The sequence below is a fragment of the Stenella coeruleoalba genome (genome assembly GCF_951394435.1).
Source record: "Stenella coeruleoalba genome assembly, chromosome: 17".
NCBI classification, from domain to species: domain Eukaryota; kingdom Metazoa; phylum Chordata; class Mammalia; order Artiodactyla; family Delphinidae; genus Stenella; species Stenella coeruleoalba.
Genome location: NC_137163.1, coordinates 61,964,753 through 61,991,620, shown reverse-complemented (window position 1 = coordinate 61,991,620; position 26,868 = coordinate 61,964,753). Strand labels below are relative to the sequence as shown.

The window sequence follows — 26,868 nt, the reverse complement described above, 5'->3', positions numbered from 1 at the left end:
ATCAACTCCATAAATGATTACATCATTAGGAAAAAAAAAAGTTCTGTGGTCACCTTAGGACCCGAATGCAACGCATTTTATGCATGAAGTGGAGCTCTCAACTGTCAGGTAATCCTGAGTCACAGATCACCCACCATTCTATGAAACCTCCTCCCCATTTGGTCATCATCATCAAGGTTTTAACAGAGCCAAAAAGAACAACTTCCCAATTCTAGACAATGGGTCTTGATAATGGAAGTGATGCCCTGGAGAAAATAAAAGGAAAAGACTTCTGCTCCCCAGGCTACCTTCTCCCCAGTCCCCTCTTCCCGCCCCAGTTCTCCTTCTAAATCTCCAAAACCCAACGTGTTAACCCCACCTCCACCCTCTCCGCAGGCCCTCTAGGGGGCAGCTCCTTTTCTGTAAGGGTTGTTAGAGCCATTTTAGCATCGAGTCAGGAAGGAACTAGAAGGACCTCTGAAAGCAGGGGAGCTGTGAGGGGCGGAAGGACTTGGGGGCCTCCTTGCATACGCCTCCCACAGGGTCCAGACCTTCCACGCCCGGGTCCCTGAAGCCCAAAGCACACGCACAAAGGCCAAGTGTCCCGGCTTCGCTGGGCCGAGGGGTGAGGGGCGTGGGGAGAAGCAGGGCGGCCTCTCGTCGCTCCCGCCGCGGGCCCCCGTCCAGGGCCGGGCAGAGGTGGGGTGGGCGAGGAGGGGGAGCTCACGTCACGTGCGCGCGCGCTAGGACCGCAATAAATGCCCGGGAGCTCGAGGAAGCGGCGGAAGCGCTCGGCGCCTGGCTCTGCGCGGGGCGGCTGCACCGAGCGGGGGAGCGAGGTCGTCTCCAGCCTTCGCCGCCCAGCCCGGCCCGGGTCCCCGCCCCTCGCGCCGACTGATAAGGCTCCGAGAAGCTCGGGCGCCCACCCTGGAGAGCTAACCGGGCAGCCGCTGTTCCGCCCCAGCCTCGGGCTCTTAACTTTGGAGCACTTTTTGCCTGCTCCTCTTTCCAGGTCCAGGGAGGAGCCGCGGAGGCCGGGGCCCACGTCCCCCTGCAGGCAGCGCCCCCGTCGCCCGAGGACGCGCCGTGCCCGGGTCCTGCCCGAACCGGGCTGTCTATGTGCAGTCGTGCGTGCGGGCTGCGGGAAGCCGGCCGTCTTGTTCGGCTCAGCTCTCGTAGGGAACTTCACGCTGGAGAGGTAAGGGCATTTCTAAAACCGCACCGCCTTCTCCAATCTACTTTTGGCTTCTTAAACTCTACTTAAAAAAAATAAAAAATCAACGTGCAGAGAATGGTCGGTCACTGAGGGTGGGTGGGCTGCTCGGAAAGCAGCCACGGTGGAGATTTGTGGGAGCTCCTTCTGAGTTTGTGAGTTTCACCTCCTCCCGTCGCGCCCTTTGGTTTAGGTTAAGTGAACAGTGCGCGCCTGCGGCGGGTGGGAGGAGAGGCTGTGAAGCTGCCCGCGTACTGTTGGATTTATCGGGTGCGGACCACAGGTTAGGCACACACTTTCTAGGAAATAAAGATTTTCTTCTTGACCTGTGGCTGTATAAGAAGAGACTTCCCCCAGCGACCGTAACTATTCACTCGCATTAATTCAGGGGTCCCTCTAGAAGTACCCATGGATATATGTGTGAATAACAGTTTGTACCTCTTTACAACATTCACCCTCAATTTCATAATTTCGTTGACATTCTGAACCAGAGATGGGACACTTGAGATAATACCTTAAAACAGAGAGAGAAACGTGAAGCTCTGGATTGATTGATAAAACATTCTAGGGACATCATACCCTTTGCAGGCTGTATGTAGTATCTAGCCATTTAAAGCTTTGTAATTCAGAAATTATTTTCAAGCTTTGGCTCCTCTCGGTTACTTTTGCCATTTATTTTTGGCGTCATGCACATTATCTTGGAAAATGTTGCTGTCTATTTTGTGGAAACAATTGTGAAAAGTCCTCTGGAGGAAAAATGGATGGGAGAAAATTTATTTCAAAAAGTGCATGTCCATTTGCTGGCATTGTATAAACAAATCAAACTGGCTCCATCCCTTTGTAACTGTTGGATTAGTTTTGTTATTAGAAAATTAATATCTGCTGGGATTTTCACCCTAATTACACTGCATGTCCTTATAGCCAGACGGAGTGGAAGAACCTTTCTTGGAGCTTTTCCCGGGGACATCCTGAGATCATTCATTATGAAGTGTACTGCGCGGGAGTGGCTCAGAGTAACCACAGTGCTATTCATGGCCAGAGCAATTCCAGCCATGGTGGTTCCTAATGCCACTTTATTGGACAAACTTTTGGAAAAGTACATGGATGAGGATGGTGAGTGGTGGATGGCAAAGCAAAGAGGGAAAAGGGCCATCACGGACAATGACATGCAGAGTATCCTGGACCTTCATAATAAGTTACGAAGTCAGGTGTATCCAGCAGCCTCTAATATGGAGTATATGGTAAGAAAAATTTTCAAATGGTATGTACATAGAAATGTTTAATAATGCTTTTAGCTTCCATGGTTAAATTCCATCATGCTAGTATTTAACCTTTTACTATTCGTCCTCTATAAAATTTCAGAAGAAAAAAAAGATTTTCTTCAAGAGTCTCTTCTTCCGCATACTCTTTTATTAGTGCTCCTTTCATTCTAAGAGCTCTTTGAATTTCAGAGTAGAAGTAAATACCTTTAGGTCTAATGTTCCTACTAAGTACTTTAAATTCTACTCTTAGGAGAAAGATTCCTATCCTGAAAGTGCTGATGGTTGGTGTATTTGCTTTTAAGTGACTTAGAATAATTGTTTCCTAATTCCTAACCGATGGAATCTTCTTATGAATGGTGGATCTGAAAAAAATCAAGGATCAGTAATTTGAAGATGCTTTCCAGATGGCTGATATACATATATGGATAGATAGGTAGATAGATATAGATATATGTCATTTCTTTTTTTTTCTAGAAAAGAGTATTTTTATTAACTGTCTAATGCCCCCATATTACCTTTTTTCCTACATTTTTTTTGAATTTTATTTTATTATTTTTTTATACAGCAGGTTGTTATTAATTATCCATTTTATACATATTAGTGTATATATATCAATCCCAATCTCCCAGTTCATCACACCACCACCACACCACCCCCTAATTTACCCCCTTTGGTGTCCATACGTTTGTTCTCTCCATCTGTATCTCTATTTCTGCCTTGCAAACTATATCATTTCTAATGGTCCATTGTTTCTTAGAAGTATGTAAATGACATATTGTAAAGTGTACATTTCTGTGGTTGCTTTTTGTTAAGGAATACTTTGGCAATGGTTTTTTTTCTTCTTCTGGATTTGTTTGTGAACTTTGATGTGTGAAAATAAGCCTGGGTGAAGGATTAAATAAAAATATGTGACTTATCCATAATAACCTTATATTCACTCAGAGTAAATTAGCAAGTTGGGGAAACAAAATTACTTTTTAAAGACTATTAGTTGTTACTCTTGTAAGACTATAACTCATTAATATTAGCATACTTCATACCCTAAATATTCAGAAAAAAATTCAAAAATCTATACTACTTGCATGAATTAGGAATGCACTAGCAAAGGCTGATAATAATCATTGGTGACCGGAAACTTAAGGAACAGTGGTGCTAACATTTCTCCTTTGGACACATTGCAGGGTACAGTTAATTTGAACACATTCTGGTTTTTACTTTTATTTTTGCACTTACATTAGTTTTGATAGGTATTCTCTATTTAGGTAACTTTCATGAAACATGGAAATTCTAAGGTAACATTACCCATTACAGAATATTTCATTATATTATTTTAACTTTTTCTAGCAAAATATTTTACCCTAAAGAAAGTAGGTAGCACTCAAGAGAACTCATCAGAGATTAAGAATCAGGGCCCAAACATCAGGCCATCAGGGTTTAAATTCTGGCACTGATACTAGCTAGGTGACTGTAGGCAACTTATAAATTTCCCTCTACTTCAGTTTCTTCATGTCTAGCACATGCACTCACCTCAGAGGGTTGTTGTGAGGATTATGTGAGGAATGAGATGACCTGTGTAAAGTTTAGCTCATTATCAGGCGTATTGCAATTACAAGGTCCCAGTACATGTTACTAAGACATATAACCAATTTTATGTCTCCTTATACTGTTTAAATAGAATATCTGACGAACTTGTTCGCTCTTTTCAAAATTCTGTGCACGATATGACATCTGTAATGTCTCACATTTCTGATTTTTGTGTATTTTAAAGTGTTTGTTCAAAGTACAAAATTCTATGACTTCTTCATCTGTGAGCTTTCAAACAGAGAGAGCCAGTCATGGAGCTTTTCCAAGTAGGCCACTGTATGCTTATTCCATGTGGATAGGTATTCAGTTGCTTTTTATTTAAAATAAGGAAGAACTTGAGAGTTTAAACTCGCAAAAAGAAATCTGAGAATATTTGTGTGTGTTTTAAGTAATATGGGAATAATGAAAGAACATTCTGTGATTTGTTTTCATGTCTGACTTCCAAAGAAAATAACTGCCTATTGTATGATGTCTGGTCTAAGATGTTTATATGAGTTTCTTTTTAGTTTCACTGGTTTCATTCTGTCCTTGAAATGTAGATTCAGAAACCAGCCAGGGTTTATGTTGTGTTGCCCTTAGATACTGTTAGTACTGGAACTATGTCCTGGCCAATAACTGGGCTGCAGAGGAGTTTATTTCCCAGTGGTAGTACTGGAACACATTTTCTAGAAAACATATTTATGGGAAAGTCTAAATGAACAATACTGTTTTATTTGAAATACTGTTGGTTTATATCTTACATATTAATAATGGAAGTACAGATGTAGATCAACCTGTGGAAACAAAATTTGTTCAAATAGTTGTTTAAAGTGTATTTATTTTGATAAAACAAAATTAAAAACTAACTAAAGAGCCACTTCCTATAAAATCTGCAATGCCCTATGATAAGTGCCACCACTTTTGGCCACTTACACTCTATGTGTCATATTATGTTAAAAATTTGCATAGCCAGTTACCTTATTTACATTTGGTGCTCATTTTAGTGTACTCTTTGTGCTTGAACTCCGGCAGCCAAGTCACATCCACGTTTATTAACATCACAATGCTACCCGTACTCTAATGCTCATTTAATAGGGTTAAAAATGGCTTCTGCAAGGCCACCTCTTCCCTTGAAGAGCTTATAGGCTGATTGAGAAGAAAGAATAGACATATTTGAAAATTTTCAAGTGAGCAAGGACACAGGGTTCTTTGTTCACATGTGTGAATAATGCCAGGGGAGCACAGAATAATGGAGAATAATTTAGGAATATTCCTAAGCGAGAGAGTTAATCAGTGGGGAAGATGAGGTTTATGTTGTTCCTGGAAGGTGATCAGGACCACAAATTGTGGGCAAGAGTGGAGGCCATTTCTCAGTTAGAAGAAGAGGAACCAACACACATGGAGTAAGTGGCAGGCTGGTTGTAGGAAACTAGAAGCAGAATAGGTTGATGGAAGCAAAGCCCTGTGGCAGAATCAGGAAGGGGAGAAACGAGTTGTTAATGATAGAAACCAGTGAACTTAAGGAGAGAGATTACCAGCATTTAACTTAGGATACATTGAAAACTGGGGCTTTTAGGTCATCAAATGAAGCTGTTACTGAAGAGGCAATGGATTTTTGAGGAAAAAACACTGGCGCTGGACCTAGGTTCTCGTGTTGTCTCTGCTGCTTACTGGTATGCGAAGTCTGACGGTCAGCAATCATTTTGGGCATTGCTTTTCTCATCGGTAAAATCGATGTAGGAATATAAAACCCACAGGCTGCAATGAGGTAAGAGATTTGACCCTGTTGAGCACACTCTTAGTTTTCTTCAAGCCTTTGCTTTCCATGGGTTTTGACCCCATCACTTGGTTCTTTTATTTTTCTGGTTATTTCTTCAGCATATTCTTGTTTGCTGTTCATCTCTTAAAACTTTACTTTTGGCCCCAACGGTTTTACTTTCGGCCTTCTCCCTTCCTACAGGACTTTATCTACTCCTTTGACTTTAAATACCATCCGTATATTGATGGCTCTGTAGTTGACACTCCATCCAACTGTCCTCTTTGAGCATTGTTTTCCTATTTCCTACTGCCCACTGGGTCCTCTCCATGTAATTTGACTCCCCAGTTACTTCAAGTTTAAGATTTCTAAAAAGCAAATGAGCTGCTTTTGTTCCATCCTTGCCCACGGTCCTACTTTTCTCCCTGGATGTCATGGACATCGGCTTAGTCCTCTCTAAACAGAAGACAAACAAACAAAAAGAAAACTGGGCACATCCTCAGCTGCTGCCTTGCTCTCATTCCCCCTACCCACTTCCACGTAAAATTCACGCACAAACATAAATACACAGTTACTTGCCAGATTCTCTAGATTCTGTCTCAGAAATGTCTTTTGAATCCACGTCTTCTGTTTCATCCTAACGGATGCTCGCGGTCTCACCCTCCTCCACCGTCCCCGTGATGGGTACCGCAGCTTCCCCTGCAATGGACTGTACCGTCTAGTCCTACTTTATTTCTACTTTAGTCCGCCTTCCTCTCTGTTATTCAGTCTGTCTTTTCCCTCAGACAAATCTCTGGTGGTCACTCAGCTGCCCAAAGCTTCTGTGAACTTCTGGCTGCTCGCAAGCTGAAGCGCACCTTGAATAACTTACAAAAGGTCTAGACCAGTATGCCCCATAGCCTCAACTCCTTTGCGTATCTTTGAATCTGTGTTCACACTTAAAATATACACTGTTCTTAGAGATGGTGGTTCCTCATGCCTCTGTGCCTCTTTGCTAGTTCAGTTTCCTCTGTGCCCGGAATGCCTGTGCATCCTGTCTCCTCCTGACAAATTCAAGAGTGCGCTCAGACTCTGTCTTTCTGTAAAGCTTCCTCTGATGCGCTCATTCCCCTGCCCCACTCCTTCTGTGCTCCTAAAGGATTTTATTCAAGCCTATTTATAGTATTGAAATTTTGTTGCAATTCGATATATACGTGTCTATTTCCCTTTCCAAAACTGAATTCCTAGAAGGGTAAGGATGTACCCTGCTTATATTTATAACCCTGTGCCTGATGCAAAGAAGTACTCAGTAAATATTTGTTGACTGAACATTGCTGAGTGATAGTAAATATGTGTTGAATAAAGGGAGGGATGGAAGAATAGGTAAGATTATATATGAGATAAATATGAAAGACAGGTGAGAAAGGGGAATTAAAATAATAAAAGTTCTGGAAGGTAGGATATCACCAACACCAGAGATAGTGACATGGAAACTGGAAATACCAGAGATGAAGGAATAAATAATCCAGGATTTTTTTTTAAATATTCATGCTATACTAAAAATCGTCCTGTAATATAGAGCTGCTGAGATAATACTCAAATGCTCTGGAATTTAAATAATAAATTAATTTAAATTAATTTAAATAATCATTTAATTACATAATTAAATTAATGAGTATTTACCCCTTCTAACAAATTTTTAATAGAGCCTCTAAAACTTATTGATTGGCTAAAATCCAAAATAGCTCACTGTGATAGAAAGCGTACCTAAGTCTAGAATGTATTTTAGCAACATAAGGACACGTTACCTAAAAATGACATGTGTCATTATATCATGCTAATTATATAAGCCATTTTCCACTATTATAACTATTTCCATGTCTTTTAGAGAACTGTTTTTTAATTTTAATTTTATTTATTTTTTATACAGCAGGTTCTTATTAGTTGTCTATTTTATACATATTAGTGTATATATGTCAATCTCAATCTCCCAGTTCATCCCACCACCACCATCCCCCCGTTGACAGATACTCTGCTCTGTGCCTGCTTGCTCTCACTTCACATATGGTGAGACTAGGGGCAGAAACTTTGCACAGCATTTTTCCAAATGTAGAACAAAATATATCTGGATATTTATCCTTTTGCTGGGCAACCAGAGGCTCCAAGCCAAATAGCCAGTGGTACTTGCAGTCCATGGTACATATTGATGCAAACAATGGCTTAGTTCCAGTTGTCACATATATTCTTTATATGGTCATGCTTAACACTGGAAATCCAGATATTTTTCTTCTGTGCTTCAGTGCAGCAGATAATTCCAGAAACTGGACAGGGGATAACCTAGTTTGCTGAACAGGGTGATGCTAGTCTGAGTTCTGCCCTATTTCTGACTTTCTGTAGCATGAATCCAAGCCTGAAAAAGTGATTTTTAGCTTGTGAGTTGCTCTCACAAAACAACTCTCATAACTTCACATTTTCTGACATTGTTTGCCACCAATGACATATATCCAGAATAAATGCAGAGAATGAAATGATGGCATCATAACTTATTTACCAAAGCTCAGTGTCTACACATTTCTCATCTTGCTAAAAGTGGCAGGAATTCACTATCAGGAAGGTTTTATTGCAACTCTTGATTCCTAAAACAATGATTCTTCTCTCTGTATACTGGCACTTGTCTGGTAGCTTTCAAAAGTTAAATATTTGCATCTCTTAATGACGTACAGTATAATCCATATGCACTTAGAGGTACATGAAATATCTTTCTTGCTTCAAAGAATGTTATTCTTATTTAAAGTTTATTCTATATTTAAAATAACATTTAATTTTCTTAAAGTGTTTTTATTTTACTTCACTAATGTTGTTTACTTCACTAATGTTGTTTAGATACAATAAAGCTATGTTTTGTTTATTCCTCTACTGAATTGAAAAGTTTTCAAAACCTTAATTTGATACATAGTTGTGTGTTTTTTTGTTTGTTTTTTTAAAGACATTGACACTTTAATGTAGTTTCCTTTTTGGAAGTTCCACTGTAGATGGCAGTACCTATAGGAAGAGAGTGACATTGTAGCTCAGTTCTACTGAATTTAGTAGTGACATTGTAGCTCAGTTCTACTACCCTGGAGTTCCGGGAGATTAAGATTCCTCATTAAATGTAAGCAGCAAACCTAGGATCTTAGAAAGGCAAGAGACGACAAGCAGTTTCATTAGGAGAGTGGAACACCCAGAGCCAGAAAAGTGTCACAAAATTTTAAAATTGTTATTGTTGCTTATTCCTTCATTCAGCAGGTATTAGGAATTTATCAAATACCAGGCACTGTCTAGGACCCAGCAGTAAACATAACAAACATTCTTCCTTTCCTGGAATAGGTGTAAAGATCCTCATATCCCAACTCAGCCAGGGGGCCCTTGTGGCTGACACAGAGTGAGTGTGGAAGTAATGCAGAAAATGAGGTCAGAGCTTTATCTGAGGAGAACAGATACACATCACTGTAGTCATTTTAAAGACTCACTCTGAGTCTGAGTGACAAGCCATTTGAGCCATTTGAACAGAGGAATATCACGGTCTTACTTATACTTACTCAGAATCGATTTGGTTTGTTGAGAACAGACTTTAAAGTGGTGGGAGGTGGGGCAATGGTGTGAGCAGGGATTCGAGGCTATTGCAACAATCATTCCAGCAACTGATGGTGGCTAGGAGTGGGATGGTAGCCTTGAAGGTGAAGAGAAGTGGCATGGTGTGAATCCACACTGAAACTCCTTTGTAGTCATGACATCAATATTGATAAATTCAAGGAAGCCTTGTTGCAAGACTAGTGCAATTGACTTGGCCAGCCAGGCAGCCAATAGGCTGGGAGTTACTGCATCTGGTGCAAGGTCTAAACCCACCCAAGCCCTGGCTGCGGTTTTTGAAAACTGGTGGCAGTTTCCATTCTGGTTTAAATATCGATGGGGAACTTTCAGCTTGTACTGACAGAGATTACAGAGGTTACAGAGATTCTAGAAATCAGCAGGTTACTGATACCCATTTTGCCAACCCAATTCCAAGAGATGAGAGGAGGTGGAAGCAAACTCTGCCTCCTTGCTTCCCAGGATAAAGGTGCTTGCTGTTTCTCCACGTGGTCTGCCCTCACCTCCAGTCTATTCTCCCACCCCCCCTAAAAACAAGAGAAGGTGAGAACTTTAGCAGAACAGGTCAGTGGCCCAGTTCCTGTTCATTAAGTACCAGTTGCACCATCATGGAGTGTGTTGTTGGGATTTTATTCCATCTTGGAGGTAACACAGACAGATTTTGGATGTGGGGTGTGGCTGTACAGATATTGCCTGAGGAACTGGAAGTATTGGAGTTACCATTTTTTAAGACAGGAAAGGATGTGGATAGACCAGCTTTTGGTAGAGAAAGATGGAGCTCAATTTTGGATAGATTAAATTTAAGATTTCCCTTAAATATCCAAGTGAATTTGTCATGTATGCAATTAGATATATATAGTCTAATCTGGACCATACAGTTAGGATTCATCAGAATTTAGATGGTATTTAAAGGCAGTAGAAGAGATGAGATCATCAAGGGAATGAGGACAGAAAGAAGAAATGTTCAAGAAGTGAGCCCTCGACATACTTTGCAGTGTAGACGTAGGGAAGGAGAGGAGCCGCAGCAAAGGGAATGGAGGACCAGGAAGAAAACCAGGGAAGCAACGTGTCCTGAAAACCAAGTGAAGAAAGGCAGAAAGGATTATCAACTCTGTTAAATGTTGCTTACAAAGATCAAGTAAAATGAGGACCCTTGAATTTTGAGATATGGAGGCCACACTGGAGGTCTGATAAAACAGTTAGGGTGGCATCATAGTGGTTCTAGGATGGTTCAAGGAAGAATGAACCACTTCCTGTGGGCCAGGTGGGCTCTGCAGCCTTAACTCTCTTCTAACCAAAAGTTTTAACTTAGTTTTAGAAGAGGTAGTTTAGTTAGGGAACATATCCCAAACTTATAATTATGGTCAGTAGGAAAATGCAGTTTCTTAGCTTAATTGTTTCTGTAGTTACCTTTACTGAATGCCTTCATTAAAAGCAAACGTGGTCATTTATAATCATTTATAATCACAATTAAGAGTGACGTTTAGTTCAAGAACATTCTTTGCTCTCGTTCAGCTTTGTTCTTTCACTTACTTCTTTTAGGAATTTATACAACCACATAACGGTACATGATTTAAAATTTAAATTCTCGTATTTTTGATGATTTTGACTAATTGAATTAAAGTTTATGAAACTAGCATAAATCTATGCTCGTTTTATATGTTATTATGTCTTTTATATATATATAATATATATATAACATAAAACATTTAGTTCATTGGAAGAAAATGTGAAAATTGAAGTGGTAATGACTTGTCTGGTGAAGGTATTACAGTAAGTATGCTTAATAACCCTTTCCTTATTTTTCTAAGTATTTGTTGTCTTCATAATTTCAAGAAGTTACAGAAAGGCATTTATAATTGATTAAAACAATTTGTTATTCTCATTGATAAATTTGTGATTAGAAAACATTTAATTCAACAACTACTGATTGAGCATTTTTGTGCCAGGCACTGTTTTTTGGTGCTGAAGCATACATTAGTGTGTAAAAGGTTCAACAAGCTAATGAAAATAAGCAAAGTGAGATGATAGAGAATGATAAAGGTGGAGCTAACATGTTAAACAGTTGCGGAAGACCTCTCTGAGTTAGTGGCTTTTGAGCTGAGAGCTGAATTACGAGAAGGAGTCAGCTAAACAAAGCTCCAGAGATCTAAGCAGAAGGAATACTGGGCAAAAGGTCTTTAAGTCAGGAATGAGGTAGGAGTCTTCAGGGACCACAAAGAAGGCTAGGGTGGCTGAATTTTATTTAGAAATGAGGAAAGTGTTAGAAAATGAAGTAGACATATAAGCAGGGGCGAGAATTCCTTTTGGGTCATTGGTGAAGAGAAATTTGGATTTTATTTTGAGTGAAACGGAAGGTCATTGGAAAATTCTTGGCAAGGGATTGACCCAGTCCTATTTCCTGTTTCATAAAATTACTCTATGTTATGGAGAGAGAGCTGCAGGAGGGTCACAGCTGAAAGCAGAGAGATAGTTAGGAAGCCACTGGTATCTTCTGAGTGAGAGATGATAGTGACTGAGACCAAGGTGACAGTGGTAAAGATGGAGAGAAGTGGGTAGTTTCAGGGTATGTTTAGATGGTATTGCTGATAGTTTTCTGATAGCTTTAATGTGAAGGGTGAAGGATAAGGATCTTAGATTTTTACTCAAGCACGTTGGTGGATAGTTGAAGCATTCGTTGAGACAGGAGGAGAAACAGAAAGGAGAAGGTGGCCGTGAAATCAGGCGTTTCTTTTTGGCCAAGCTTATCTTGCGATGCCATGTCATCCTCAGTTGAGTTTCATGGTCAGTGGAGAGGTGGGACTTGAGATAAAAATGTGGAAATCATGTAGATGCTGTTAGGGACCATCTTAACTGACTGAACAAAACCATCTGAGAAGATTTTTATGGACGGAGGTTGAACGCCTTGAATTGAGCCCTGGCCCAGCAACATATGGAGGTTGAGCAGAAAGGAGAAGCTAGCAAAGGAAGCTGAGAACAAGTGGTCAGTGAGGTTGGGGGAAAAGACAGGCTACCCTGGTGTCCCAGAAGCCAGGAGAAGAGAGTTCAACAGCTTCCATACTGCTGAGGAGTGAAGTAAGAGGAAGAAAAGTCAACAATGGTTTTGTGGACACAGAGGCTGCCGGTGACTTTGATAAGAGTCATTTCAGGGGTGGAGTATGACCTGAAGTCTCACTGAAGTGGGAGGAAGAGAACGAAAGGTGGGGAAGTTGAGAAGGAACTAAGTAACTCCTCAAGATACCGTTGCGGTGAAGATCTGAGAAATGGAACTAGCTAGCGCTACACGGGTATATGGCAGTGCTCTTGGTTTTGTTCTTTAAAGAGCATGCTTGTAAGTTGATGGAAATGCACAAGTTGAGAAAGCACTTGACATGGAAGGGAGAAAATATAACTCCAAAGTCAGTTCATTTGTTTTGACAGGAAAGGCTGAGGTTGTAGGTGCACAAGCAGGTCGTTTGGTGTATTTCATGGAAAAAGAATTTTCATGTGGGTGCTTCTGTCTTTCCCAGTGAAGTATGTAGCAAGATCGTCAGCTGAGATTGAGAAGGCAGGAATGGAGGGGTGTGAGGATAGGATATTATGAAATGGTAATTTTGGAGTTACTATCTAAAGATCTCTGTGGAGTCAAATGTATGAGATGTTTGGAAGTACTTTAAGTTCATTTGGTTCACCGTGCTTTAGGTTACAAAATTTAATAGATAGGGAGGAGGTTTACTAGGGTATGTGTTACTAGAGTATGTAGTAGTAAAGTATTTCCAAAAAGCAGGAAGATTTAAAGTAATGATTTCTCTGGTTTGCCGTAGGTCACCCCACTCTTTCCAGCCACATCGTGTGGTGTCACTTGCTTGACCTCTGAAGACATTTGACTAGGCAGCTCCTGGAGATGTGAAAGACATTAAAGGCATGTTAGCCCGGGTGGGGGGAGGGCGGTGGATTTTTTAAGTATTCAGATAGTACATAATACAGATCAAGTACAGATACAGATATAGACCAAATAATGTGTTTGAGGTTCAAATTGCAGAGTGAGGTTAAATACACATAGTTGGATGGGAACTCTAAAAATTAAATTATGGGAATGACCCAAATATGTGACTTGGATTAGTGGGTTATTAAACTCACCAAATGTAAGAACCTGGAACTATGATCCAGTGAAGCTTACTGTTTTTTTTTTCTTTTAACTAGTTAACAGAATCAATGAGGTGCAATTAAGTCAACTGCTTAGATATAACTTATTGGGAAAAAGGCAACAGATTTTCTCTATTAGAAACTCATTAACCTAAAGGCAATATATGAATATGGATACAATCTACTTAATAGTCTATATTAAATGCTTTATATTTTGTTTCGAATCAAAGAAAAATTTGAAGTCAAACGTCAGGAAATTGAGTAGCAAGTGTTTTTCATGGGAAAGCAGCTAGGTATGATTTGGGGAATAGAAAGAAGGGGTGCTTTAGTCTAGTGCCACTCAAACTTTACTGTGCATACGAATTCCCTGGAACCTTGTTAACATACAGATTTTGATTCAGTAGGTCTGGGTGGGCCCCAGTATTCTGCATTCCTAACCAGCTCCCAGGTGAAGAGGCAGCTGCTGTCTGGGATTGGAACTTTGAGTAGAAAGCTTTAGGCTCTCCGGAGAAAGCGAGGTCTAAATTAAGACAAGTTGACGCGAGGATCCGGATTCTTTCTTTTTCATCTCAACTCTCACATTCGCCTTCTCCTTTTTATAGCAACTCTAGCTATTAGTGCAGGAAAATAGAAACTCCTTTTCACTTCCTTTCATGAAGTGCTTAGAAACCACAAAGATAAAGAAGCTTGAACAGTAAGAGTGCCCAAGACTCAATGTTTAAATCAGCTTGGAGGAGGGGTAGAAAATGACCCCAAGACTCAATGTTTAAATCAGCTTGGAGGAGGGGTAGAAAATGACCCCAAGACTCAATGTTTAAATCAGCTTGGAGGAGGGGTAGAAAATGACCCCAAGACTCAATGTTTAAATCAGCTTGGAGGAGGGGTAGAAAATGACCCGAAGACTCAATGTTTAAATCAGCTTGGAGGAGGGGTAGAAAATGACCCCAAGACTCAATGTTTAAATCAGCTTGGAGGAGGGGTAGAAAATGACCCCAAGACTCAATGTTTAAATCAGCTTGGAGGAGGGGTAGAAAATGAAATGTCAAATTTAGCTGATGGCACAGTTCTGCAGGATGGTGGAAAGTGAAGTGCAGTCAGTGACAGGAGAGACTCTAAAGGCCATATGAGTGAGAAGGAAGTAGAATTCCAAAGCGAGCAAGAAAGGAGGTGGCTGTGTGGGGCTGGGAATGGTCAGCTAGATCAGTTAATGAGCTATTAGATAAGACCCAAGAACGAGCATGGGAGTTACTCTTTATAACTCTCCCCTTTGCGTTATTGTTGCAACTCAAACAGTACAAAGTAAGCAAACAGTACAAAGTAACCATCTAAACAGGGGAATAAAATATAAAACTATATCTTATGTTTGCTGAAGACATGGCAAATCCAAATCTGAAATACTGAAAGATTGACTGATATGCTCAAAAGAAGCTACCGTGAGATCAGATGTTGTCCAGAGGCAGGAAACCAAAGAGATAAAAAAGGTGGGGGGGGGGGGGAGACTTTTGAATGAAGATGGAATAAAAGCATCAGAACTCCTGTCTAGAAAGAAAGGGCTGAGAGAAGAGCTTTGTGAACTGAATTCCGTGAACGTAGTGAATACATCTAAACAAATAAAAAGCGGTGCTATTTCACAGGAACATCTGTACTGTTATTCCATATACCTTGGATTTTTTTATGCTGTAGGGATCTTGCCAAGCCCTGTTGCTTTTGCAGATGTTAGAATGACTTATGTGCATCTCGTTTTCTCTCTAGTGAATTTCTGCTCTTCCTTCAAGACTCACCTCTAAAGACGAATCTGCTCTTGTCTAAACCCTCCTGTACGGAGTTAGGTGCACTTCACCCCAGTTCCCTGGCTTCCACAGCGTTTCCTACCTGCCTTTGCCTCTGTTATTTACATCCTTGTCTCTTTCTCTAGCCTTACTTTCCTTTGTGGGAAGGAACTGTGCTTTCGTAATTTTTGCATTTCCCCGGCTGAGAGGCTGACACATGCTGTAAGCTCAGTTTATGCTAGTTGAAAGGGAAAAAATGGAATGAATGAATGAAAAAATAAAAAGATGATTGGATTTTCAACAGTGATTCTAAAATGGGTAGAATGAAAGAGGATTTGATTTGTTTTGACAAGAAAATACTATTAGAAAGTTGCAAAAGCATTCATTTCAAAGTGTTTATGTTTTATTTTTAAGTACATTAGCTTTTTGGTTAGGGTAAAATCATTCTAATAAGTATGACAAGTGGCTAAATTAGCATTGGATTTTAGTGACTTTTCAGAGTTATATTGGGTTATGGACACCGCTGTCTCATGAAGTGGGGATGCCCAGACCCTTCAGCAAGTAGGGATAGAGTCTTCCAGGAGATACAATGATCAGAATGCCATGGCTTTTGCTGGAGAACTGTTTTCAAAATGTAAATCAGAGTGTGATAAGAAGTACAAATGAATATATTTTAAACTGTATATAAATCTAAAAGTATTTCAGAATAAAGCAGTAACCAGGAAAGTCTTCTTAGAAGAGGTACATTTTGAAATAGTGTTTGGAAGACGTTATAGTCAATGTGTGGTAGGGGCCGTGGTTGAGGGCATTGGATGATGAGAACCTTAACTGATAAGATGTTGATATGAGAATATGTGTACAGTTGATTCAAAGAAGAGGGCATGGCTGTCATGATCTGTGAGAACAGCTGAAAAGATGAAAATAATCTTGCTCTATCAAGTGCGACTCATGGCAGACTTGAGCAACATAGCCCTATACATTTTCCTTCTCTGCATACCTATGAAGAAGCATTTTATTTGACATAATTTGGTATTAGTTTGACTTTTGTAAGTTATACAGTTATTACAAAGGATTTCCAAACTTTGATTATATTAACACTTTTTAAACTATTCCTCTGTGTGTGTGTGTGTGTGCGTGTGTGTGTGTACACTAAACTAAGCCTAAACTACACAGGTACTTACTTGGAGGCTTCAGTGGAAATATCATCCTGGAAATTTAATGGGAACAAAGGTCCTGACTTATAGAGTTGATTGTCAATAGATTCAAAGCAAAGCCAGGCATAACTTACTCTAAACTTCGTTTTATAACAGTGTGTTAAATTTGAATTCTAAGAAATTTACTTTTTCACTGGAAATTAGGTGACAGTGATTATCTTTTTTTAATCATTCAAAATTTGGGATTTAAATTTCTTCCTTAATCTCGTGAATATTAACAATGTGCCATAAAAAGATTATGTGAATCACAGCAAATGAAGCAGATTCTTAGAGGAACAGAGGAATAAGAGAACATTTATTAAGATATATTAGGTATCAGGTAATATGTTAGGCAGCTTACTAATACACATTCTGTGAGATGTTTTTATTCTCAGATATTATTTCTCGTTAGGAAAACAAATGCCACAATAACAAGGATTTAACGGGAAAAAATTAATGAAGGCTCTTTATGCAGAGTTGTGGGCAGGGCTTAGGCGAGCCACAAGGATGGGGGACACCCAGGCATGAATCGTGGTACCACAGCCTGGCGAGGACCAGAGCCTGATAGTAGGGCTGTATGAAAGGACACAGGCGCCATCACTGTGAGGCAGAGTACTCAGGGGATGAGTGGGGTTGAAGAGGGGGTAATACATACTTAAGTTCACCTCTCACCGTCTTACTTCCTGTGCATGTCTTCTACTGGCCAAATTCAACTAGAACCCAGGAGCCAAGAGAGCCTGAAGTAACTCAGGGTGTAGAGTTGAGCGTCTTGGAACATAGAGTATGGCAGCAAGTGGCTGAGAGTGACTATGTGGGAAAAAATGAAGAATATTTAACACAATATTCTTTCTCAAATTTTCAAATAAAGGCTTTGGTAAACCGTATTTTTTTTACATCATCTTCTTAGTCATTGTTTAGTTGTTGAAGACAAATGTATAGGCAAGTTCCTAAGGGACACCTAAACATCTGATTGACCATGCTATGGTTACTAAACCAGCTTTGAGTTTCCTAGCAGCCAAGGAAAACAGGAGACCATATGGTTTACATAGCTCTCAATGACTGTTTGGAAGCATAATAATTTATCGTTCTTGAAGCAGGAATTAGTGAAAACTTAACACAGAATTCCCAATATAGGAACAGTGAGCAACTTACTATAGCAGTTTCATTAAAAGTATGTAAACATATGCATTTAAATGTTTCTTATATTAGCCTTTGGTTTAAGTTGAAGTAATGGTGTTAAATTTTAGGTTTCGGTTTCTATTTGTCCAAAAACTTTATCTTTTACTAATTTTTCCAAAAAGAAGTTTTCATTCGTTAACCCATCTCTTTTTTCTTTTTGAAAATTAAAAAGACATCCCCGAAGACAATAAATAAACGCAATTAATATTTTATTTACTTGCAAAACTTGTTACTTTCAGTTTGCTATTTAAATATATGAACTGATGCATGCAGAGTGATTTATTATGAAAGTTTATCTTTCCTAGCATGCATATTTTAGGCTTGACTTTTAGATTAATCATATATCTATCTAAATTTATGAGCTATAAATAAATTAAAACATAGGTCCTCATTTTTATAAATTGGCTCACCTATCAGTTATTTAAGTAACTGATAGGTGGTACTGTACTTTCTCAAGTCTCCTTTGAGGTCTCCTTAAACATTCAAAATATAGTCTTGAAGATTAACTACTTCTCTCCTAAATGACAACAAAATAATGAAAGCATTATAGTGTTGAATCTATCACAAAGTCAATACAAAGATAGATATATATGACCTTTGCAAAAATAATCCGAGTTCAGCTTTTCAAGAATTACCTTTTGTTTAGCCTAGGTACATCATGAACACCCTTTCACCGGAGTTTATATCACACATGTATGTTTGACGCAGGGAATTTAGGTTCCTGTATCTCTGATCCAAGTTATTGCCCAGGACAGGCCAGCTGAGGCTGGAGATAATCGATGAGTACATATTGGCAACATATTATATGCCAGGTATATTAGGTGACATTAGGAAAACACAGAAAAAGTATGAGACAGTTTTTGATTTAAAATTCCAGTTTGAGAATTAAGACCGAAAGTAGTAGAAACAGATCTAGGAGAACATACAGTAATTGGTAAATTATATGTTTAAGAAGGTTCAGAGAAGGGTGAGATAAATGGAGTATGTATTGTGGTTGGAATGACTTCCAAGAGGAGAGTGATTGTGAACAGGACTTTGGTGAAAGGATAAAGTTTAAGTAACTAAGGAGGGGGGGAAAGAAAGAACAGTCCTGTAGGGGAAAATTTCTGATGGATTCAATGGCCGAGAAATATGAACAGACAGGTACTAGAACCTTGCTTCTTGAAGTATTCAGTGTATGGTTCTGGCACCAGTGTTAGAAATGTCATAACTTTTTGATTTCTCTCCTGACCTACCAAGTCAGAATCAGATCTTCTGATGATTTACCGGCACTTTAACGTTCCAGAGAGCCAGCAGTAGAGGACCCATGTTGAGGAGTGGGTTATAAGTGAGGTAGGTAAGTTATCGCCAGACTTGAGAGGGCCTTGGCAGGGAGATGAGAGATGAATCAGCAGATATTCTGTAGAAATGTAAGGATTTTGTTGAATTAATGCCTAGGCTGCCTCACAAAGACAATCTGCCCTACACCATGCATTCGGTCTATCTGTATAATATTGAAACAATGGGTTTAATTAAAATGATCTTGTCAGTTTATCCACACATTAAATTTTCATTCCAAAAATTATTTTAATTTTAGGAAAAGGAAGTGGCAATTCCCTAAATTATCTTTTTAAAGACTTTTAAGGCTTTGTTTTGAAGTAGATTTTAAGTAAAACTCTGCCTCATCTGCCTTGCATCTCTGTAATTTACAGGAGACCCTAATATGTGCATTGCCCTGAGGTAATGCTGCTACTTTCTCAGTACCTGGCAAAGCCTCTATGTCCTGAAACACAGGTGTTCCCTTTGAAATCTGAGCCTCGTGCATTTTCCTTGTAACTACAGTCTTTTCAAAGCAGGTGAAGCACAGAAGTTAAACACCGGAGGTAATATCTGAGTTGTAAGGAATGTACTACTACTGTTTTCTGTAGTGCTTTTTATACCAGATGACTTTGTCACAGAAACCTCATACACTCTTTCAGCGTAGATTGAGTGATTGATTAATTGATTTCATTGACGTCTATTTCTTTGTTATAGTTCTGATAATTCCACCATCGGGGAGAAAAGAAGGTGGCTAAGATTTTATAATGAGGCATTATTTTTGGAATTTGAATCTGAAGTTTTGCGAACCGTCAAATGTGTTACTTCCATAGAAAAACAAATTCTTTCCTGGAGATCAAGTTATTGCTATTGAGAGGATAACACTGACAGCTTATTCCATAAGATTTTGGGATTGCACTTTCTGGTTTAAGTAGGAAAACAACAGTGATTTGGGAGGGATTTATGTTGTGACATATGATGGATATTTACAAACCTGTTTTTCCAGAAGGTATGACAGGACAAGAATTATCTTTTTTTTTTTTTTTTTTTTTTGCGGTACGCGGGCCTCTCACTGTTGTGGCCTCTCCCGTTGCGGAGCACAGGCTCCGGACGCGCAGGCTCAGCGGCCATGGCTCACGGGCCCAGCTGCTCCGCGGCATGTGGGATCTTCCCGGACTGGGGTACGAACCCATGTCCCCTGCATCGGCAGGCGGACTCTAAGAATTATCTTTTAAAGGTTGTGTTTAGAAAGAGATGGCTCTATATGTCTTTGATTTTCTTCAACTGCTTCTATATTCATGAGCTGGTTGAAAAATCCTGGTGTTCCTTTTAGCTGTGTAGAAAAATTACGTGTGGAAGTCTGTGCCTTATTTCAAAGATTTTACCATTTGGTTTTCAGGACTAAGCTGAAGAGAGACCCATTTTGAACTTCTTACTGAGAATGTCTTCTTGTCGTATTCAATTATGTTGAAGTTTTACTGGGAAGTTTTATGGAAGGTTTTCAGTTGTATTTCTCTGTTTTGGACAATATTAAAACTTTCTCCAGTAGAGGTGATTCGGAAACAGTTCTCCTCTAGACTCATAATTTGAAGATTTGAAACCTTCTTGGCTTTGCAGTCTTGAAAATCACAAATCAACTTTTTCTTCTTAGCTAAGAAATAGCCTCTGTTGTCATCAGAAATATTATTTTATGTTTGAAAGTTTTCATGGGACTCTACAAGCAATACAGGGCACTCTAGAAGAGACTATAAGTACAAAATAATAGAATTTTAAAGCTAAAAGGAATTGAAGAGACTTACTCCAGCTTACTAATGTCAGAGACAAGGAAACAGAAGCCAAACTTGACATAATCAAAGAGATAAATTTGAAAGTACACAATTTAAATGGGAAAGAAGACTCTTCCAGGGTGTATCATGTATTTAATTAACCTTAGTTTGAATAATTGGAACAAGTACAAGCTTAGTTTTATCTCTGTCTATATAAAAAAAGGAAAGAAACACTTATCATTAATGACCTTGCTTGCGTATGTCTAGAAGACATAGCCCTAAGGAAAGAGTATTTTCAATACTCAAAGGTATTTTCAATATATGGAAAGCTGGAATGGTATCATTACTTCTGACAGCCAGTGACTGCTCAGAACTGAGGTAGGCTTAGAGACATGAGGGTGGTTTTCTGTATGCATATGTATATGTCTAAAAAGACAAATCTTTGTGGGATTCATTTTCAGGTTTTATTGCAAATGCTTATATAGTTTTTTAAAAATAATTTCATTGTTATTTATCATTTTTAGTAGGAAGGTAAGACCAGAGCTTTCAGCCTAGATTTGGATTTCCAGCGTAACTGCATTTTCAACACCACTGTGCTTTGATGTTGTTACTTTGCCAGAGAGCAATGCATATTTTAAAAGTCCATATTAAATTGCAAATTGTGTCATGGACTGGTGTTAATTGCCATTTAATTAAGATACCTAATAGTAAGATAGTCAAAGACCTTTTTTTTTTTTTTTGCATTTATCTTGGAAATCCAGTAAAGCTGTATCAATCCTGCAAAAAGTTATAATGAATTAAAACATTATTTCTAGAGAATGGTAGAAAATCTTGCAATCCTCTTTCTCCCTGCTTAGAATGACACTGAACAGTTATTAAATTATGTGAGAGTTTCCAGGCAGGAGATTATTTCTCTGTGCATTTAAAGGTATCAGATCATGCTGGTCAATTTCCTGTTAAAATTTCTTTGTTTACTCATATATTTTTTCATTGCTGAACTTAACTATATAAAATAAACTACTTCACAGCTTCAGTGTCACCTAGCGTATTTCCTTTGGTAGACTAACTATCATGATACCTTCACCAAGAAGTGCTTATCAATACCTTTGTGGATAAAGGGATTTCCATTATCTCCATCCCTACCTCTGATCTTTGAGGATTTATGTATGAAGAGTCTAATTACACAAATTTGCATCAAGCAGATAGTATCACAAAACTTTACTTCATGTGCTTTAATGCAATCTAAAATAATAATAATTAAAAAGTTCAGATTAATGTTTGACATATTTGAAAAAGAGTCTACTGTTCACTTTAGTTTTGTATACTAATATTTTTGAAGCCTCAGTTTTAAGAAAATGGTCTTCAGACAAATTCATAGTGACTAATTAACATTGGCTTTCAACTCTTGTTTAATGTACTACAATAATAATTATGACGCTATAAAGAGTCAGTGATTTCCAGGACATGAATCTTAGAATTATGTAAATCTGGAAAGAGCTATACATTTACAATAATCAAAGAATATATTTGAAAATACTTAATCCTTTGTAAGAGAGAAGCTATTCTCAATATCAAAGAGAAAGAAAGAGTCATATTACTAATGACTGTTTTTGCCTAATGTATAGGGATACAACTTCTGGTAAGCTAGCAATATTAACCCTATTAAAAACTACAATCCTGAGTGATTTGCAACTGTCATTGTTATTATAATAGAATAACAAGTATTCTGATAGGAATATGAATTGTTTATGCCCACCATATTTCACAAACGATAGCAGTCAATGGAATTTTCTGTACATGTCTAGCTGCATAATTTTTGATTTTTACAAACAGTATTTTAGTGCTGAAACGACTATATGCTTCTAGGTTTACTTTTGAAAGTCCTTTGTCAAGGTTTAAGGAAAGCGATAGGGCCACTATGGTGAACTGGTTGAAAAATGTCACTGGAGACAAAGTATGTTAATAGTATTCTAAATGTTTCTTTTAGTAATAAAACTTCAGTTAAAGACTTTACTATGTTCTCTGAAGGAACAGCTTACTTATGTAGATGGAAAATAGAGTGGTTTTTATTTCTGCACACCTCAAGTACCCATTCTATAAAGAAATGGTAATTTTAAGTGTGGCTTGGCTTTAAATTAGTCCTGGGTGAATAGTTCAGAGAGAAAAAATGAAGCCGGTTAGGCCATCTTGACTTAATTTGCAATCTAGAATTTAAATAGAAATGTATAGAGAGTAACCTGCATTTAAATGGGATGGGTATGAATTATTGCCAGTCTTAAAACATTATGTTGTAGCATAAAAATATACATTCCATGCTGTTGTCATGTTAAATGATGGTATTTCTTACAGGACAGCTATATTTTCAGTGATTTGTTTAAAAAGAATGTCCTTGATTTGTATTATTGAACTTGCCCTAAACACCAATGCTTGATTAGATTTTTCAAGTAATTACTTTGAAAATTGTCACTAACTAATATTTATTAAATATTGATAGCAAATTTTAGTTGCATGCCCTCTGCCTCAGTTCTTATATTAAAATAATGTATGTCCCTATTTTAATATTATAATAGTTAATTTTATATGCTCCACCCCCCCATTTTTAATGGATTAAATAGAAGACAAGTTATGCTATAAAACAACTTATCCATAATATATACTCAACAATTGATAACTCAGAGGGACCTGAGTTATCGTCTATCTCAACTGACACATTTTACAAATAAGAAAACATAGCTTAAAGCATTTTAATGATATGTCTTAGATTTTTTTTCCAGTTTCTACACAACAGATATATAAACAAACTTTGGAAATACAGCATATTTGTGAATTTGGAAATGGTTGTATATCTTCTCTAAAAACGATCCATCTTTAATTTCGTAAGAAAAACTGACATCTAAGGTTGTAGAATTGTGTGTAAAACAAGACTAAATTGACCTTGAATAAGGGTCTTAAGGACTCCCTTGGTGGGGTTTCTTGCTCTGGGTCTCTCACTTGTTTGCAGTGACCTGGACGTGCAAACTCACAGATCTCTTGACTGGGCTAGGAAAACTCAGACAGTGGGAACTCCTCTTGCATCTCTGTCTGTCTCTGTGTGGTCTCTCCATCTTATTTTTTTCAGCTACCTATTTAGGGTAGCTGAACTCCTAATTTGTGGACTCAGGTCTTTTAAGATGTGTGTCTTTAAAGAGAAAGAATCAGATAGAGTCTGTATTTCCTAACCTAGCTTGGGAAGTCTCACAGCGCCATTCTGTTTGTTGGAAGGGAATCACTATCTAGCTTAAATTGAAGTGAAGGGGAGGGAATTCAACTCTACCCTTTGTGGGAAGAGTGTTTTAAAACCATCCCAGTGGTTTCAAGGCTTTTTTTTTTTTTTTCCATCTAGGAACGTTTACGTTTTTCTTCTGGTTCCCGGCTGCTCTTTGACTATGAGATTGCTGTGTTGCTAGATTAGAAACCTATGGATAAGTATAGTTTCACTATGCTTATGACTAAAGTATTATATGAGAACCTGATTTCCAAGATTGAAAACAAAAATTTGATTGTCTCTTAAGGACAGCTTACTTTCCAGGGAACTCTACTTTGGAACATGTTTGCTTTTGAGAGATGACCATCTCTCCAACCTTCTGAAAACAAAAGGAAATCAGCATCTTACTCATTTTCTGGGACTTCAGCCAAATTCTTTGTTTCTTACCTAATTTGTCTGGGGATATAATGACAGCAAGTTGAATTATGCCTTTGCATATTACATAATACGTAATTATAAAAATTAGGTCTAACTTAAGTAATGAATTTAATTAATAGTATGCTTGTATTTGGCGAATAAAGTGCTTGCCTGATAAATACTTACTGATGTCTGTATCACAAAATCAGTCATCTTGAACATTTGATATTAATTCAAAGTGAAATTCAAGGTTTTACGAAAACCGGATACTTTTGCTGCTGTTAATTTTTTAGTGGCATGTAAATACACTTTTTTTGTGTGTGTTTTTGCTAGATAATAAAGATGCATTATAACGAAAATATACTTACCCTAATTTTGTATACATTTTACTTTTTGGCTTTGAAAGCATGATTTTATGTATTTCAGATCCACAAGTGAATGAGGAGGAATGTTTAATATGAAAAGATTATATGAAGAGTGAAGAAACTTCCCTTCCCCACACATACTTTCTTTTTGGTGCTTCTTTCTAGTGTCTTGTCCATTTGGCCTATAGTCATGATTAGGTTTCTTCCATCCTTAAAAATCAAAGAAAGTAAAATTCTCTCTAGAGCCTGGCATCAAATCTTTTTTGGCTTCTGCCCATCTTTCTTCTTCGTCTCTAAAGTATTAACAAAGTAAGTCCCACTTGCCTTCTCCACTTTCTCTTTCCAGTCACTTATTAACCTTCTGTGCTGTGATTTTCTGCCTAGGACAGATCTGAAATTGCTCTTAACAATGAATTAGCACCTAGCAGACCTCATCTTCCTTGACTTCTCTGTAACATTTGACCTTAATTGCCCACTGTCTTCTCCTGGAGTCTCTTGTCCTGTCACTTTTATAATTTAATCCTCTTTCAGTTTTCTCTTAACCGTTCTGATTCCATTTTCCCTAGTTCATCTTACTAACTCATTGTTTTTTTCTCCCCTTCAATTTTGATAACCCCAGACTTTTCTTTTCATTTCTTTTCTCATTCTGTATCATCTTCCTGAAGAAATTGATCTCTGAGTGAATAACTTCAAAATCCATATCTTCAGAGTGTATTTCTTTCCCCAGAACCCCAGTCATCTATTTCCACTTTCTACTTGACATATATACTGCATGTATCACAGACACCTCACACATCATCCTTGAAATATGCATTGAAGTGAATAGACATACACTTCTATTACAACAATCTATTTCTCTTTCTGTTTTTCTTTCTCACAGTTTGGTAACCTCATCAGTCTTCACCCTTTTTTTTTTTTCCCCCTCACCACCTTCCTTCAGTCATCCGTCAACTTCTACGAATTTAAATTCCTAAACATTATTTCAGACTGTCTGCTTTTCTCCAGTCTCACTGCTATCACCTTAGGTTGTGTCCTCATTTTCTAGTTCCAGGACTATTTTTCTACCCTCTTAACATGCCCAGAATCCTGTAATTGTGCCAATATTGAGTCCAGTTCTATCCAGCTCTTTGTTTTTACCACCACACTCACTATACTGCCTGATTTTCAAATTAACAAATTGAATATTAAACCCAGGACGTATGAAATTATTTCAGTAATAATTTTATAATTTTAAATATCACTTTATAAATTATTTAAAAAATATGAATTAATATTATTGAATTTTGTACACAAAAATGCATTTATATTTTATAGGATACAGATTCAATAACCATTCATGTATTGAGCAAATGTTTATTAACCACCTTGCCATATGGCAGACACAGATAATAGGCCGAAGGTACCAGCGTGAGTTAACTAACTGCCCCCAAGCAACTCACAGTCCCATGAAAGAGACATGTAGACGAATACTAACACTGCTGTGTAATAGCTGCTAAACAAAGGAGCATAACAAAGCTTTAAGAGCCCAAAGTAGGGAATAGCTTACTTCTAAGAGAACTGAAAATGTGTCAAGAATGTATTACATAAAGCTGTATTGTGAAGTAAGAGTTAGAGCCTGTTTGACAAATAATTGGGAGAAGGAAGTCTTAGGCAGAGGAAACGATGCCAGCAAAAGCAAGGAATAACATGTTTTATGACAGGGAACAGTATACAGAGATTTGTTGGATGCGGTTAGAGGAATCACTTAAGCGTATTTGTGTCCACTTAGGTAATTCTAATCACTTGTAGAGCAGATTGGAGGGATGAGAGGTGGATGAAAAGAGATTAATTAGGAGGCTAGTGCAAAAATCTATATGAGAGATGGAGAGAACCCAGACTAATATGCTGACTTTGCTAAGAAGAAGGGAGAAAACATAAGAACTGAGTAACATTATATTCTAAAGAAATATCCAAACTGTATATATACATTATCTGTTCGTGTCTGTATTTTGTTTTTGTTTTGAATTGTAGACATGGGATGTAGAACTGGAAAGATCTGCAGAATCCTGGGCTGAAACTTGTTTGTGGGAACATGGACCTGCAAGCATGCTTCCATCAATTGGACAGAATTTGGGAGCACATTGGGGAAGGTAGCT

At 38.2% G+C, this 26,868-nt stretch overlaps 1 protein-coding gene across 2 annotated transcripts in view; it reads left to right on the top strand.

Moving 5' to 3' along the window:
• Window positions 1-435: 435 nt before the first annotated feature.
• The window catches only part of CRISPLD1 (cysteine rich secretory protein LCCL domain containing 1), a 44,377-nt gene continuing 17,944 nt past the window's right edge, over window positions 436-26,868 (top strand). The window contains exons 1-4 of one of the 2 annotated variants that reach the window (XM_079901914.1): window positions 436-604; window positions 992-1,177; window positions 2,114-2,433; window positions 26,744-26,862. In XM_079901914.1, the coding sequence (XP_079758040.1) occupies window positions 2,176-2,433; window positions 26,744-26,862 (377 nt within the window). In that variant the 5' untranslated portion in view covers window positions 436-604; window positions 992-1,177; window positions 2,114-2,175. Of the gene's footprint in view, window positions 605-741; window positions 1,178-2,113; window positions 2,434-26,743; window positions 26,863-26,868 lie in introns of those variants that run through there. The other variant, XM_079901913.1, reaches the window with a different exon arrangement.